The 16,417-nt window shown below is 28.5% G+C and overlaps 1 protein-coding gene across 3 annotated transcripts in view; it reads right to left on the bottom strand.

The window, feature by feature from the left end:
* The window catches only part of hth (homothorax), a 321,058-nt gene that overhangs the window by 285,410 nt on the left and 19,231 nt on the right, over positions 1 to 16,417 (bottom strand). For all 3 annotated transcript variants that reach the window (XM_067045908.1, XM_067045909.1, XM_067045910.1), the window contains exon 2: positions 5,890 to 6,089. In XM_067045908.1, coding sequence (XP_066902009.1) covers positions 5,890 to 6,089 — 200 coding nt within the window. The remainder of the gene's footprint in view (positions 1 to 5,889; positions 6,090 to 16,417) is intronic.

Below are 16,417 nucleotides of genomic sequence, written 5' to 3'. Positions count from 1 at the left end.
ATATATATTATGATGGATATGCATGGGGTAGTTGACAAGGAGACGAAAAGAATATGATCTGTTTGTCCCGTGCTACTTACACTCTGACATCCAGTAAGCAAGCATAAGCTTACTCAGTCAACTGTCTCCTAAATCCGATTCGATTTTAGCCTAAGCTAAGGAAAATGCGTTATGGTTTGAATAAGAAGGAATATATTTTGTATATATACCTTTGTAATATACTTTTTTAAGTATACTTTAGGAACCATACTTTATATATTCAACATTATACTTGGAATCTTTTTACTTTAACCCTGATGACTAAGCGAGATGGGTCAATTTTCATTTTAAAATTGAAATTTACCTTTTCTCTGATAATAGCAGCGTTTTATATTTTTTTAAAAAAGCTGTTTTACAAAAATTCTAAAATTATTCAGAATAAAAATCATATAGTTTTTCATTTTAGCCCCGATGAAGACTTGCATTGTTGGTCACTAAATAAATTGTTGAAAATTATCCGGTCATCTATATATAATATATTTAAAGTTTATGGACAAAAATGAATAAATTATTAGAATAATTAATTTCAAGCATGATTAATAAACTATAACTGAGGTGTCGCAATCCAAAATCCAGCCATGTTCATTTTTTCTTTTCTTTCACAGATTTTATGTATACGAGCGTATCATGAGATGAAGAGAATTCTTTCAAAATCAGTTAAATCACAAAGTTTAAACCGGTTCTTGAAAAATTCCTTTCAGAAATCGTCAGCGAATAGCTGATGGCAACAGTAGAAGATTCATTTGTATTTACCAGAATCAATTTATGATTACTTGTAATCCACAATGTTTTACTCTTTTTATTCGCCTCTTTTACAGCACAGGAATTATAATTGGTTACAAATGAAGATTTTATGAAAATTTACGAAATGTATTGATCTCTTGCTGGGATATAGGATATCTTCGATCATAAGATTACTATATTAATTATATGAAGGAATTTATTCAACAATTATAATGGATAGTAATAATTAAATGAGACTTCAGTAGCAGACAACTACAAGAAGTAGGTATGCAAGATACATATTCATTGTATGGGTTATTTCCATCTCACTGTGGAAATTAAAAGTGGGAGTCAAGAGATATAAAGAATGTGGGTGCTGAACCCAGTAGCCGGAAACAATCAAGGGACTTCTTTGATGTAGATAAACATACTTTTTAGCTAAACATCGAGCCTTACAAAAAAGAACATGACGGACTAATCAAAAAAACTTTAATGACTTTATAATTACAAAGTAATTAAAAGACGGCTGTTTGATCTAAGATCGATCTCTATTCAAATTGACTTGTTGCTGAAATCTATTAAGATAAATTGCCCCCAAAAGCCAGTATCAAACAATTACTGGACCAGAGGAACCTGATTCATAAAATAAAAACTAGAATAGCCGTATTCTTCTGATAGGCTTTAAAAGCTTTCTATAAAACTGGAGTAAGTAGCGAGTCGAGGGTATTAAGGAACAGCATTCATGTTTCAATAATCCTGAGGGGGCAAAGTTCCTTCGCGGGCCAGGCAGGAGGAGGGATGCCAACCCCCTACTTTATGCTGTCATCTACAGAATTATAACTTCGGCTCATCCGCAATAATTTTTTAAATTGCCTTTTTTTACAGAAACATTACGACTTTGGAATATACTTTATATTACGCTATTTTCAAGTTTCTAATCCGTACACAGTGGATCTATTGGCAGTAGAAAACAAATTATCTAAAAAACAACAGATGCACAGCCTTTTTTTGAATACAATTAATTATATCGCTACTTAGCTTGAATGGTTCAAAATCTTTAAATAAAAAAAGGTTTTAGTTTTATATTGAAATGGAGGTGTTCTAATGAAATTACCGTAAAGAGGAGGAAATACTTTCTCAACTGTAATCTCTCTATAGTGACCCCAAAGCTAGTAAGGTTGTCAAAAAGTAACCACAGTCTACAGTACAAGTTATAGAAAACGTGGGTCGTCAGCAGCCCAGGGAGTTAAGGGTTAGGTCTTGGCAACTTGGGAACAGCTGCCGTGTCGGTTCGAATCCGGCCCGGGAGGGTTGACTTTTATTTCTATGGCGGTCCCACGAAATGAAAACAGTTAGAATAGGTTGGTTACTTCTAGATAACCCCTTAATAAATAAATATTTTTTTTCTTTTTGGAGGTTATTAGTTGACCTTATTGTTTATAGCTATATTAACCATAAACCTATATAATTTTATAGAAATAAACTATTTTTTGACTTTATTGATCGCCATCCGAACCATCTTCCTAAATATGTATATATATTTTTTTTTAAAGATTTGCCACTATTGAAGGAAAGCAGTGATATTTAAAAAATAAATAGTAATAAAATTAACCTATTATAAATGAAAGATATCAAAGAAATAATTTATAAAAATAAAATAAAAGGGGACAGTTTATGTTCGTGGAACATTGGCGAGTGACTAATTTAAGAAATATAAAATGGTATTAGATATTGTTTTTTCCTTATATATTTTTTTTAGGAAATCTAGGAAAGAACTTTCAAACAGATAGGTACCGAGAAAGCCTTTTAAATTTAAAAGTGAGTTTTTAAACAGAAATTGTGGTTACGATGATAAAAGTCCCTGCCTTAAAACAGTTTCATCTCAAAGAAGTAAGCAGTTAAGCTTCTTTTTTATTTAACCGTTTCTTCCTCCTGTTTTTTCCTCCTTTGACAACGGACATTTTCGGTCTTTAGCTCCCACTAACGGCGATGTCACTGTCAACGGTTAAGAGACAGTTTTCCACCGTCTAGAAGTTAGCTTTTTACCCTTCTTTTGCACCCGAAACACTGTCCAGGAATGCAAGAGTGGACTACCAGGAAGAGCAAGAGGGTAAAAAACATAGCGATGGGAAAACACCTGCCCTTGAACGGACGGTGGAATACAAATGTCTTCATAACAACGGCCATAACTAACTCATCCGATGAGCACTTTATCGGCAACAGCTGTAGGCGGCGGAGCAGGACGAATCCGGCATGTCAGGAGACTGTTCCGCGATGGAGGGAGGATCATAACTGTACACATGGAACAACGGAGGTAGCTAACACGATCCTCAAACATGAACATGTATATGTGATGTATCTAAACCAACATTTTACAAAACATAAAAACGTAATCCTTGTCGCGACAAACACCGATTAGGCACAATGTTACAAAAAATTTACATAAATCGAAAAATTCAATATCAAATATCTCACTAACACGAAGGGATAGAAACACATTATTTGGAGCACAGTAGCTGGTTAGGATAATTATAAAATATTTATAAATCATAATAATTGTATAAAAATATATTATAAATAATACAAAATGATGTCAAATAAATTTTAAATTTATCTGAATACCGCCTTTATACTGAAAAAAAAGTTCCACTGAGTCATGACAAAAAGATAATTTGAAGTCTAAGTAATGTGTTACTGTAAAAACACATAAAAATCAAACTTATCTTATGAACTAAATCCTTACCAAACTAAAAATCACCCAGATATGAGTTACAGCAATAGAAAAAATAAGAAATAACAACAACAAAAAAAAAGAACTGTTTTCCTAAGCTTTCATTACAGGGGGACACATCAATAAACTGATACGAGAAATGACCATGGTTGACATTCTGATGAACTCAAGTATGGGAATAAAATAGTGCTGGAAGTGTGGTCACGTTCCATCATCAAATAAAGATATCCTACTCTAGTGATACATATAACTATGTCGCTATAGAAATAAAAGATGAATAATTAATTTATTACATTTGAATATATTATCAATGCTTAAATCACTTATTTTATTATAATTATTATTCGTTGTACAAGCAATTTTTCTTGTAATCCAAGAGTTTGGAAAAATTAATTAATTAATGTACATTTTAATATATAAAAAATAATTAACAATTTTTCACAACTCATGATGGTAATACTTCCTCATTATAGGACCATAGATATACGAAAACATTCATTTCCGAATTCGGCGTATTTATACGTTTGTCTTCACTCTGCATTACCTTCTACGACTTTACAAGTTAGACATTAATTTTTCTAAAATCTCTAGCTCTTCAACAGTGTACTATAAATCTACGTTTTTAGTACTGTAGTTTTCGGAATTGTTGTTAACCTGGGATAATATTTCTCCTTTAGTTACCAATCAAATTCTTCCGTAGTTTATATTTATCGCCTTTTCATAAGTAAAAACGAGAAGAAATGGTTAATTATTTAAAATAAAGAGAACTAAAGGTAGTTAATTTAAAGAAAGCAGTTTTTAAAATTCGGCATTCAAGCCCTGGCAGACTATTTCAATAACAGACCTAGCTGATATTAAAAACAATTCAATTCGTCATTGATCAAAATTTTCAGCTTTGCCCTACTGAACTTTTTTGAGCTAGGCATAAAGATCACTTTTAGATTATCAAGATAGGCAAGAATTAGGGTTTGGGTTCAGGGGACCACAAAACACTAATTTAATTTTCTTAAAATATATTTCATGTACTCGTATGTGAAATAATTATTCTTCTATAGGAAAAAAACTAGTCCTCAATACAGAGAATTATAGTTTTAGTTGAGAGGGAATATTTTTACAAAACAAGCAGATCTAATGCTTCGCTACTATTTATATAATATTTGAAGATGTATATATATTAATTGAAGACAATTTAATCTTTGATATCAATTATGGAGTGATAATACGGTAACTATAGTGGTAACCATAGTAACTATAGTAATAACTGATCGTTCATTCATAAATCGGTTCGATTTAGGTGATTTTTTGTCATTCTTTTATACAATTTGATAATCTATGATATTGTTATATGTATGATACATTAAATATGTATAGTTTCTATATAGTAACCCTCATTGTGCTTCATTATATAGATTTTTAGGAGTAAAACGAAGTCTATATTCGTTTTTAGCACCTTAAGAAACCCTTAAACACTAAAAAGTTGGAAAATAAAATTTTTTGGCCCAAACTTTTCACAAAAAATTGCTTCAACACAACTCTACCAACCTACACCAAACTTAGCAGTGGTTAAGGACTCCATAAACTGCACCGAAGGGTATAATATAATATAACCAAATTTAAGTAAACAAATTATAACTACAGATATAAAATAAAACGCATTAAATCTAATTTTTGTTAAAATTCGCAAATAAATCTAAGAGAAAAATTTATAATTTTTTATTTTTTTGAAAAGTGGTATTTGAGGGTTTCTGACGACGCTAAAAATATCATTTGCTTTTTCATAAAAGTATTTTTATTGACCCAATTTATTGACACCCTCAATATGTTATTTTGATTTTTATTGAATAAAAAATCATTTAAAAGGATCAGTAATTATTTTTTTACTCTTAATAAGGCAAATAGATTGGCATATAATAAAAAATTTAAAAAATGTACACTTCTTGAGCTTAGAGTGTAAACAGATAGTTTGATTATGTTCATTTTGTTTGTATATATTTTAAGAAAGTATTTTTTTTATTTATTTATTTTATTTTATTTTAGTATGTATGAGATCATTCATCACTATTACCTATTGCCCACAACTGTGTGGCAGATTGTAATATCAATAAATAAAAAGTATTATTATTTTAAAAAAACTTCTTGAGCAACGCGCCAAAAATACTTAATTTTGTTTATATTCTTCACGGGAAAATTTAATTTAAAAAATCCATCACAATCGGATTAACGGTATGGTAGTGCATTAAGTACCAAAAAACAAATATTAATTTCTATATATTAAATGAATCACATAATTATTATTATTGACTCAAGTTTGTTTCAACAGTGTGACGTTATTTAAAGCTTTCTTTTCTTTATAATGTTTTTTATGTTGAAATATAAAGCAACTGAAGCACACTCACCCGTAAATAGAATCTTTATCTCTCTTATGTACGTCTGGTACAGGTCCCATAACGTGGTTGGAGACATGGTTTGGTGCTGGGGGATAGTGGAGGTTGTGGTTCATGTGGCCCTGGATACCTTGCAGGGAAGGCCGATGATGCGATTCGTACATGCCGCCGGGGTTAGGTCCCTCCATGTATGGGTGCAATCCTTCCTCGTACTGCAACAAGTAATCCAACAAGTCTTATAATTATATCATAAAAATAATGATTTCTTCTATAATAAAAATGATTAATTAAGGAAGAATTTGTTTTATTAGTACTACGTCCAAGACATGCCTGTAATAAATCAATCTATAAATAATTGTATTTGCAGTTGTAAAGTTTTATAACTGCCTCTATCTACTCTTCTCTACCTGTTTTTATTCACTCATAGAGAATATATATATATATATAATAACATTTAAAATAAAAATGTACTATATTAAATCTTCCGAACAAATAAAACCAGTCAAAACTAACTTTTCCTCTATAATTATTTATACTACTTACAGCATACTTCAAATAAACTATATTAGATCAAATTAGATACGAAGATGGGGTTCAATATTAATAAATTAACTTTTTAATAAATATACTCAATAAGTACGTTTTCTCATAATAATGAGTAAAACCATGGTAGAAATAAGATCCACCTCAGTGTAAGATTGATTTATACGACCTGTCCATAATGGTTAAATTTTAATTCATACTTCATAAACAAATAAATAAAAAAACAACGTAAAGCTTATTATAATAATGTTAAAGACAAGTTTCAAGACATTTAATAAGTTCTGAAATACAATTATTTAAAATTAGGGTATATAGTAGGGAGATAGATGGCTGGTGACCAATAAAGCTATCAAAATAATAAAAGAAAACTATTTATTGTTAACCAAGGTTTCCCCCCACTTTGCAGGGCTGTCAGATCGTAACACAACGGACAAGTGAACGTTGGTTTACAATAAAAAGTTTTCTTTTACTATTTTCCTACAATCTAATTCATATGGTATACACTTCTTCCAATAAAACTATCAGAGAAATGTTTTAATTTAAAAAAAAATATTGACTAGCTAACCAGGTAAAACGCATCGTTCGTTTAAAAAAAAATTTAGTTTACCTGTCCACAAGTTTTTCTGACAGTATATTTAATGTGTGTGAGAAATGGTCCGAACAAATCGTAAAATGCTGCGAATTTTAATATTTAACAGATTTAAAGAATGGTAAATTATATATCTACTCTAGCAAACCTTATGAGGCGAAAAGAAGAAATATATCAATTCACTAAGCATTCAATTTGCTAAAAAAAAATCCGCAATAAATATCATTAGACAAATACGTTAGAATTGAAAGAAAAATTGCAAAACATTATTATCGCTCTGTGAGATCCTTAAATAAAATATTTTGAGAAAATTTGTAAAGAAACATCATTAAACTTTTATTGCAATATTATAGACATGTGTTTTTAAATAAAATAATCCAGTAAATATTTTCCGAAATTTTATTAAAACATTTCTATATTACAAACAAAATTCTATATAACCTTAATTATAATTAAAGAAAGTGTAAAATAAATAAAGAAAACTTTACTTAGAAAACTTACTGTATCCTTCAACAAATCATCCACCAGATTCAATAACAACAAACGCAGTGAATTATTGAATTCCTCGTATATCCAACAACAATGCCTACCGAATTCCAGCAATAATAATATCACTTAAACAACACTAACGAAAAATTTTAAAATAAAATAACTCATGTGCAGCACTTTGAATATTCCTGAAGGGTGTCGTCGGTGACTGGGAAAGGACCCACTGTGAACCTGCTTCTACAATGGACTGGACGATACTGTCTCACCTTAGGGCAACAGTAGGTATAAACAGCTGTTTTTACCCTTATTTTGCAACTCAGGTTATTTATTTGTTTATTTATTTTATAAAAATAAATATCAGTAACGTGTTTGGTGATTCAGAACTAACAATAAATTTACCAATATATTATCTACTTAATTAAGTTTATTTTTATGTTGATAAATAATGTAATAGCAAATAATATTATTTATAAACTATTCTTTGGCGTATTAAAATATAGTCATTCTTTCCGAACCCTATCTGACTGAAATATAAATATAAAATTAACATTATAAGTTTAAAAATGATTTCTTCAATTAAATTAAATTTATTTTACTGAGAAAATCAGGAATTCCACGCTGCATGAGTTAGGTTGGCAACCTGCTGGACAGTCTTGCCCTGGTTGCAAGAAATAACGGAGTTGGACCCAACAGACACCATAAATTCTACGGAAGTTTTGAGAAAGTACCCCAAGAGTAGGATGAAACATTCAGCCAACATGTATACATATATATATATATATATATATATATATATAGTAACACTTAATAATAAATCGAATAAATTCCATATGTATACAAATTTTATTCAAATTTAAATTTTAATGAGATATAGTTATTTTTAAATTCTAAAAATAAAAGCAAATACCATAAACGCATTATATGAAATAAATATTAATCAACATCAGAAATTATGTAATTAAAATAAAATGTATTTTCAATTTAATTGAATTTATTAGAACCCCACTGCCTAAGTCCACAATATCCGAAACCCTGATTATTTATGATGCTTTAAAGAAATGTAAACAGAAAAGCTTAATTTTACAAAAACCGATTGAGCTAATTAGACCTAATGTTAAATCATTAAACTAATCGTAAGCATCAATTCATGTCTTTCATAAAAGATTTAACATTCAACCCTCTAAATCTCATACCTCTAAAGAAATAATTAAGAAAACGCTAAACTCTGTAAATTCATAATTTTTCAACACTAAAATCTTTTTGTGGAACTATCATTGCAAAAAGCAAAATTCCTTTAATAAGAAGTTAGGTAGAGAGCATATACAGTTTTAAATTTTTATATATGTACTTAATTCAACTTTAAATACATTTTTCATACTTAAGTTACTACGTTTGTTGATTCCTTTAATGACTACTAGTTTAACTAACAGGTTTTAAGTGAGTTTTTTTCATGTATAAAACAAAAATAATAATTAGCAACATTTATTGAATTATTTTTCAGCTGATGAAACGAATGTTTCAAAGAACACCTCAACCTAAATTATACTTAATTCCAATTCACACGATACAATACAAATTCAGTTTTGGAATGGGTTATTAAAATTGTACTCACAGATAAAACGATATAAGTTATCCTTGAAATATTATACGTTGTAGATCAATAAATAAATGGATATAGACTAAGGGGTGCCATTACAAATAACTGACCAATGGTTGAGATGGAGGGGTACAATGTACCGCCACCTTGTCTAGCCCACCCTTCAAGTCACCGCACCTACCTTACCACTCATCGCCAAATATATTCCTATTCACGTTTCGAATAAAGTTTCACAAAAGATATTTTAATAATTAATATACTTTTCTAGTATAAAAATTCAATAATTAAAAACTAAACACCATATCAGATAGGATTATACAATATACAAAGTTATGGAAACGTACCGTAGGCAACAATGGGTAAATGTCACATTTCTTCCACTTCAAAGATAAACTGACAAGTAAATATTTAAAGCTATGTTCGTTCTTTTTTATCTAAAACTCAAAATTATTAATTTTATTTATTTTTTTTATTAACCACGCAGTTATGTTTAGTAATAGATAAATTATCTAAAGCATCCGATTTTGCTCATAAATAATGCTTAAATTCAGATTTATAAAAAGCATTCGAATTTTCAAGAAAAACGATATTTGTTATTCTGGAGGAAAAACAAATTATAGTTATACTAATGTTTTTTTTCGTAACTTCGTAGTCCTTCGGAACTAAGATGGAATATCACACTTTTTAATATTTAATTAGGTATTCGTTTTTTATAATTTACGTTTTAAGAATTAAAATAAATCTCTAAAATAAGATAAGCATACCGTATCAATATTTAGTTTACTTTAATACACTTAATATAGACATACAAATCTCAGAACAAATAAGTAGAATATATCAAAGTTATTTTAAGTTTTTTTTTTTTTTTTTCTACACAGATACTTATGTAACCAATCAGAAGAAGCGTTTAGTTTGTCATGTATTATTATTATTTTTTTATGTATGTACAAAGAAATTTATATATATAAACATAAAAATGAGCTCCATTTTGTTTTACGACTTCCGGTCAACCTCAGATGCTTATCATATGTAAATGGAACTTGCGGATTAATCTGGTTTAATTTATGATCTCGTTAATTCGACATTTATATTTTGTGGTAAAGCTTTAATTAAATGTTATTCTTTAATTATATACCCAAACCGCCGCATAAAACACTCCAAGAATGCAGTCACATAATATAAAGCGCATTTCACCCTCATAAAATTATGACCCTCTGGTTTATTTATTATACATGCCACTTTAATAGCACAAATATTATTCAGATGAACATTTTTCCCTTTAATCCTCGATGATAAAATTTTGCTTTACAGAATAATTAATTAAACCCCGTAGAGACAGTAATACAAAGTAAGAATTTAAAGTATTAAAAGATTTATGAAATTAATTATCATAGAATTATGAACTAAACTAGAGTTTATGAAATGATAATTTAGAAAAAAATATGAACGTGGAAAACGGAAGTGATTTCTTTGAAGACCCATTTCTAAAAAATATAATATCCATAAAAATACAGTTATTTTCTATAATTTATGTATTTTTAGTTAGTGATTTCATACAAATTATAGTTATATCACATATTCAACTCCGCTGCAGCTCTATTACTAACCCTAAACAAATTAATATTTATAAATGCATAATTTCAAATTATGGTATATTCGGATTCAAAATTTGTTACTAATTAATTTTCTTAAACAAAAGCAACCTAAAAATTTCAAGGACAACTTTAGTAATGCAAAAGTTAAATTTCGAACCTACGATGATGTATGATGATATTTTGTCGTCAGCAATAAATTTTACCATTCGCAAGTATGGCTACTAGTAATAAATAATTTATTTTAAATTAAAAATACGAGTTAACAAAACGGTTTTTTTCCTGAATTTGCTTAGCTCAGAATATGACGTGAACTTCATGAATGATAAATATTTCAATAAGAGAGACCGAAGGTAATAATATTTTTATTCAAATTCGTAATATGTGTGTGTGTGTTTAATTATTCGGAATATAAAATATGATATTTGAAATTTCGTAGCGGTAAAAGCTTGCGCTAGAAACGTTCATCAAAGTGAGGCCCAGATCTTAAATTTGAGTAGAAATCACCAATTAAATGATTATTAGGAACACCATGCTTAAATTGTTATTCATCTGATTTTTAGGAAATGCATATCTGGAAAACAAATTTGATTTGAGATCAACCATGGATTTATTTTCAATTAAGGACTTATAGACTTATAGTTAGAAGGATTATATATTGAAAAATATTTTTGGGAGACAAGCCCCATAATGATGTCGAATTACATTTTATCAAAGGCATAAGTAAAAAATTCCTGTAAATTTTATATTCTTAAAAAAAAAAATACCCGAAACTTCACTTTCAGATAAGATGACATAACTGCCAATTAATTAACACTAACGAAGTGGCATCATTAACGATAAAGATAATATATATTATTTTCTTTTAGTCCTTTCATTAAAAAAGGTTCACCGGTGTCTTATCTGACAAGTGATGTAAACATTAGAAACAAAACGGACATAACGAAATGTTCCTTATTCATGCGGAAACTCAAATTTGAATTATAGCCAAAAAAAAAAAAAAGTTAAAATATAATGAAATGTCATTATATTTTTTATTTATTGGTTCTACACAAAAACTTGAATCCAGCTGTCAGTTAAGTATTCTGAAGTCATTTGTTGTTTCAAATTAGATGAAAAAACTATATATTTTTTCTAGTTATTATTCAATGTTTAATTTATCGCGCATAGTAATGATAATTATTCATGAACCATGAAGTGCTAAATCATTAATATTCCACAGAATAAAATGGAAAGTACGCGGAGCACGAATAGTTTTTCTTATATTAGCTGAATTGAGCGTTGGAAGGAACATAAAGCTGAATTCATTTAGATAATACTAACTCATTTAAATAAATTAGTGCTTATTTAAATATCAAAGATTCAAAAAAAGTATTGAGTATGATAAAAAGTTAAAAATTAATAATAAACTTCAAAATTAAATGATTAAAATAAACCACTGAAAAAATCATAGATTAGGTTTTGCCACTACAAAAATAAAAACCAAGTGTTGTAAAAAAGTATTTTTTGGATGAAAGTGATGGAGTGCTGCAAGAGGTAAAAAGTTTTTATATAATAAATAAAATATAGCCTTACATATAATCAATTTTTGATAGGTCGCGGTTCTCTATTCTAAAATCCAAATTTCTGTTTCCAAATTTAATTTTCTATAAGAGGTAGTCATAAAATATTACCTGGAATACTATTACTCCATTACACCGAAATACTCGAGATTTAGGTGATCTAGAGATGGTTTGAAAATCAACTATACTCAAGATATAGACCGCATGCCACTGTCATGACTAAGCGAAAATAAAAGGAAATTTCCAAAAAAAATTAATAGCCGTAAACTTTTTAAATTTGGGCACCACCAATATTTGAATTATGGTATAATACATTCATTTTGATTTTTTAAAAATTATTTTACACAATCAAACCTATAACTAAAGATTTCATATTCTATATACGTACAAACCAATTTATTAATGAAATGACAACCTTGAAAAACCTATTATTATAAATGATTATTACCAATGCTAGTCATTAATAATAATATAGGGGTTATCAATTGACGAGTTTTGATTATTATAAAAATTAATAAAAAGAAAACAATTGTAGATGTATACGGTTACAAAAATTTAGAATATTTCTTACAACATAAATGTAAATTTCCCAAAGTACTTTAATCTTATAAATGTATTCTATCGAGCTAAATAAAAATATTATATACATTTTTAAAGGTAGTATTATCTAGTCGATAAAGAAGTATATATGTAATGATACTGGAATGAATCAAATCGTAAAAGATTTAATTCATATTATTTATTGTTTATGAATTCTAAACAGTAAATGACATTCCGTCCAACGTATGATATTAAACTATGGATGAAGATGTTATTGTGGGTGTACTGGGATAATGTTTATTAAACCACGACGATCACAGGATATGATACCGATTTTATTATTGGTGTCAAATGCTCTAAGCTTCCCATTCACTACAAAAAATTAGTTTACACTACGATAATCAGACCAATTTGGACATATGGAATTGAGCTCTGGGGCTCCACCAAACCATCAAATTCTTCCCGCATCCAATCGTTACAATCCAAAATCCTACGTATAATCCTTGATGCTCCTTATTACGTCACAAATAAACTCATTCACAAAGACCTTAACATCCCATTCGTTGCAGATTTGACCCAAAACAGATATGAGTCTTTTCATTCCAAATTCCTTAATCATCATAACCCATTAATTCTTAATCTTTCATTCTTAACAATCCCTGATAATCCTCCGAGGCGTCTGAAAAGAAGATGGCCACGGGACCTTCTAATTTAAATTAATGTTTGAAGTACCACCAATGGGTGGTTCCTTCCCAAGATTTTCAAGTGTATATGAAACATACAACATATTTACCTATTGTATTATTTTGTACAGTTGTAAATTGCATTAAATAAATAATTAAAAAAAAAAAATTATTGTTGTTATTACTGTGTATTTTATTTTGAGGGATTTCTGACCGAAAAAATACTTCTGAGCTACAGAGAAATGTTTTAATCACTAATTTCGAAATAACAGAATTTAACAATGGTGTCATCAAAGACACAGAATTACTTAAGCTATGCAAAGTCCAGATTTAGCAAAGTGTAAAAAAAAAAAGGTTTATTTCAATTTCTCAAATATTTTATTTGCTATTTCTTTTTTCATTAATTTAGTTTCATCATAAGTAAACACTACTATTTTTGTATTGAATCAAAAATAATTGCAGTATGGTCCAATGATATAATAATTTTAAATTTAAATAAATAAACATGGATGGTTCCAGTTGATGTTAAAGACCAATAAGAGCAATAATATTTTTAATTAAAACGTTACTTATTCAATCGTATTAATTTCAATTTACTAATATTTTTTTAAGCACACTGAATCAATTGAAACTTGAATTAACTAATCAATATATAATTAAATAAAACTGTTTATAGGTTAAATCCCCATAAGCACATAATTAACTATGTCGTTACATATAGATGTCACAGTCGCTGTTCGCATTAGCATGAATACAAAAATTAAACGCAGCTAAATTATTAGCGTAATTTAATTATGAAAACACTTCTTCGTTGTCATTTTATTATCCGGTGGCAGTAATATGTTTTTTTTTTGTGTAATTTCCCAGGCAATTTGAGAACCGTTCCGGATGCAGAGCCTGGGAAATCTCTTTGTCTTGTCTGTTTGGTCATCAGCTTACAATGAGAGAAGGAAGTACTTCTTGATTTGTTTATATTTTTACTTGTGCTATTATTGGGAGAGAGGGGGGGGTCTGGTTATTGAATTAATCATGTAACGTATACCTGAATTAAGAATAATATAAAAATCGTATTAAGCAAATAATAACTTATAATGATAATAATAACTCATCTTAATTCCACATATATTTTCCAGAATCCTTCCCCGTATAAATATAAAAGAATTTTTTTTTAAAATATTAGTAGAAAAGATCCACCACATAAATGACTGAAACGACGGAAAAACGAATAAAAATTCCGTTAATTATTTAACGACATTTGCGGATCAATTTTTTTATTTAATTTATGACTTTGTTTGTTCGATATTTATGTTATATGATAAAAGTGTGATTAAGAATTATTTATATATGTATAAACCGTTGCTTATTATCTTCCAGGAATGGAGTGATATAATAAAATCCATATCATCCTCATAAAAGTAAAAAGTAACTGCTTATGAATAAAACAAATATTATTCAAATGAGTATTTGAACAATTCACTAACGATGATAATTTGTTATTTTAGAGGATAATTTAATTTAATGCATGGTAATTTAATTTAATTTATCCACCCTTATGATAATTAAATTATCAAAAAATTATAATTGAAAGTATATGGATGGATATTTTGTGAATTATAGGAATGAGACTAATTTAAAAAAAAGGCATAAAAATAGAAGAACGTTTTCCCATAAAAAAATTCATTTTCAAAAACATACCATTAATAAAGAGGGAAATTGTTTTTAACAATTAATCTATTAGCAATGCTTAATTATTTATTATATAAAATCTTTATCCATACTACAGTACATGCGCACACACTATATTTGTGTTGTGAATGCAATACACTTTCAATTCACTGAAAAATGCTCAAAATTTTTAAGCAAAAAATGGATTTACATTTTTTATTTTAATTTATTTCTGTCAAGAGGGACAATTAAACTAGTCACCGTCATTAAAAATTGAAATAAACAACGAATTTGCAGAATTTTCATAATTTCAAAGTAATTTCTTTAATAAAATAAAATGTTAAGAACTTAAACTTTAATTTAATTAAAATATTTTAATTTTCGACCAATGAGGAGAGACGAGGACCGTCTTGGGATGATCTGAGACTTCGGTGCCAGTGGAGCAAATTTTTTCGGCCAAAATTCTGCAGAATGCTTAATTTTGAGTTAAAAATTCCGGAAAAAAAAATCGTGCGTGCTCTTTCAACCACAATATTTTGAGGCAGTTCGGCGATTTCATTGGCCTATAAAAAGAGTCAAATTGACCCATTAATACTCAAGATTTCGCACTATCTCAGTCATATAACCAATCACCTATTTGTTAATCAACTATGAATATGAAGTAAAAGTTATCCAAGAGGATGTAAACATTGGGGTTCTAAATTAAAAGTAACAACTAAAACGAATCATTAATACCCATTTTAATATTGCCGGCATTGCCTTACTCTGCGGCATATGGGGGAAGTAGGATTTGTTTTTACTTGATTTTTTAATTCTACATAATTACGTAAAACCTCAGATTTTGAGAGAGGTTAAAATTATTTTTTATTCTTGATCGATTGCAAAGAATAAAAAAATAAATCAGAATTGCAGTTTTAACAAATAGAATATCACAATAAAATATAAAATGATAACGATCCCGCATTCAACAGCAAATAATACATCAATAGATTTAAATTATAAAAATTAAAAAAAAAAAAAGTGGTCTTTATAGGATCGGTGCCATTCCCCTCCCGCAAATCTGAAAATTTGGAAGCTCAAAAATTTTTTAGTCGATGTTTTGGCCGACAAAATGTTTTAGACGTTTTATATTTTGCCTTTCCCTCTATAAGTTAATGCAACAGAGCCTCTGGAAACATGCGAGAGTAAATTATAGGTAATTTTATAAGGAAGACATTCCTCAGATAGGTATGCAAATTAGCTGGTCAAAAGCATAATAAAAGCATATATAAAAAAAAATA

This window comes from Halyomorpha halys, unplaced genomic scaffold (assembly GCF_000696795.3).
Source record: "Halyomorpha halys isolate HHAL.00 unplaced genomic scaffold, Hhal_1.1 Scaffold447.1, whole genome shotgun sequence".
Lineage (NCBI taxonomy): Eukaryota > Metazoa > Arthropoda > Insecta > Hemiptera > Pentatomidae > Halyomorpha > Halyomorpha halys.
The sequence above is the reverse complement of the archived record's forward strand: the minus strand, read 5'-3'. Positions and strand labels throughout refer to the sequence as shown.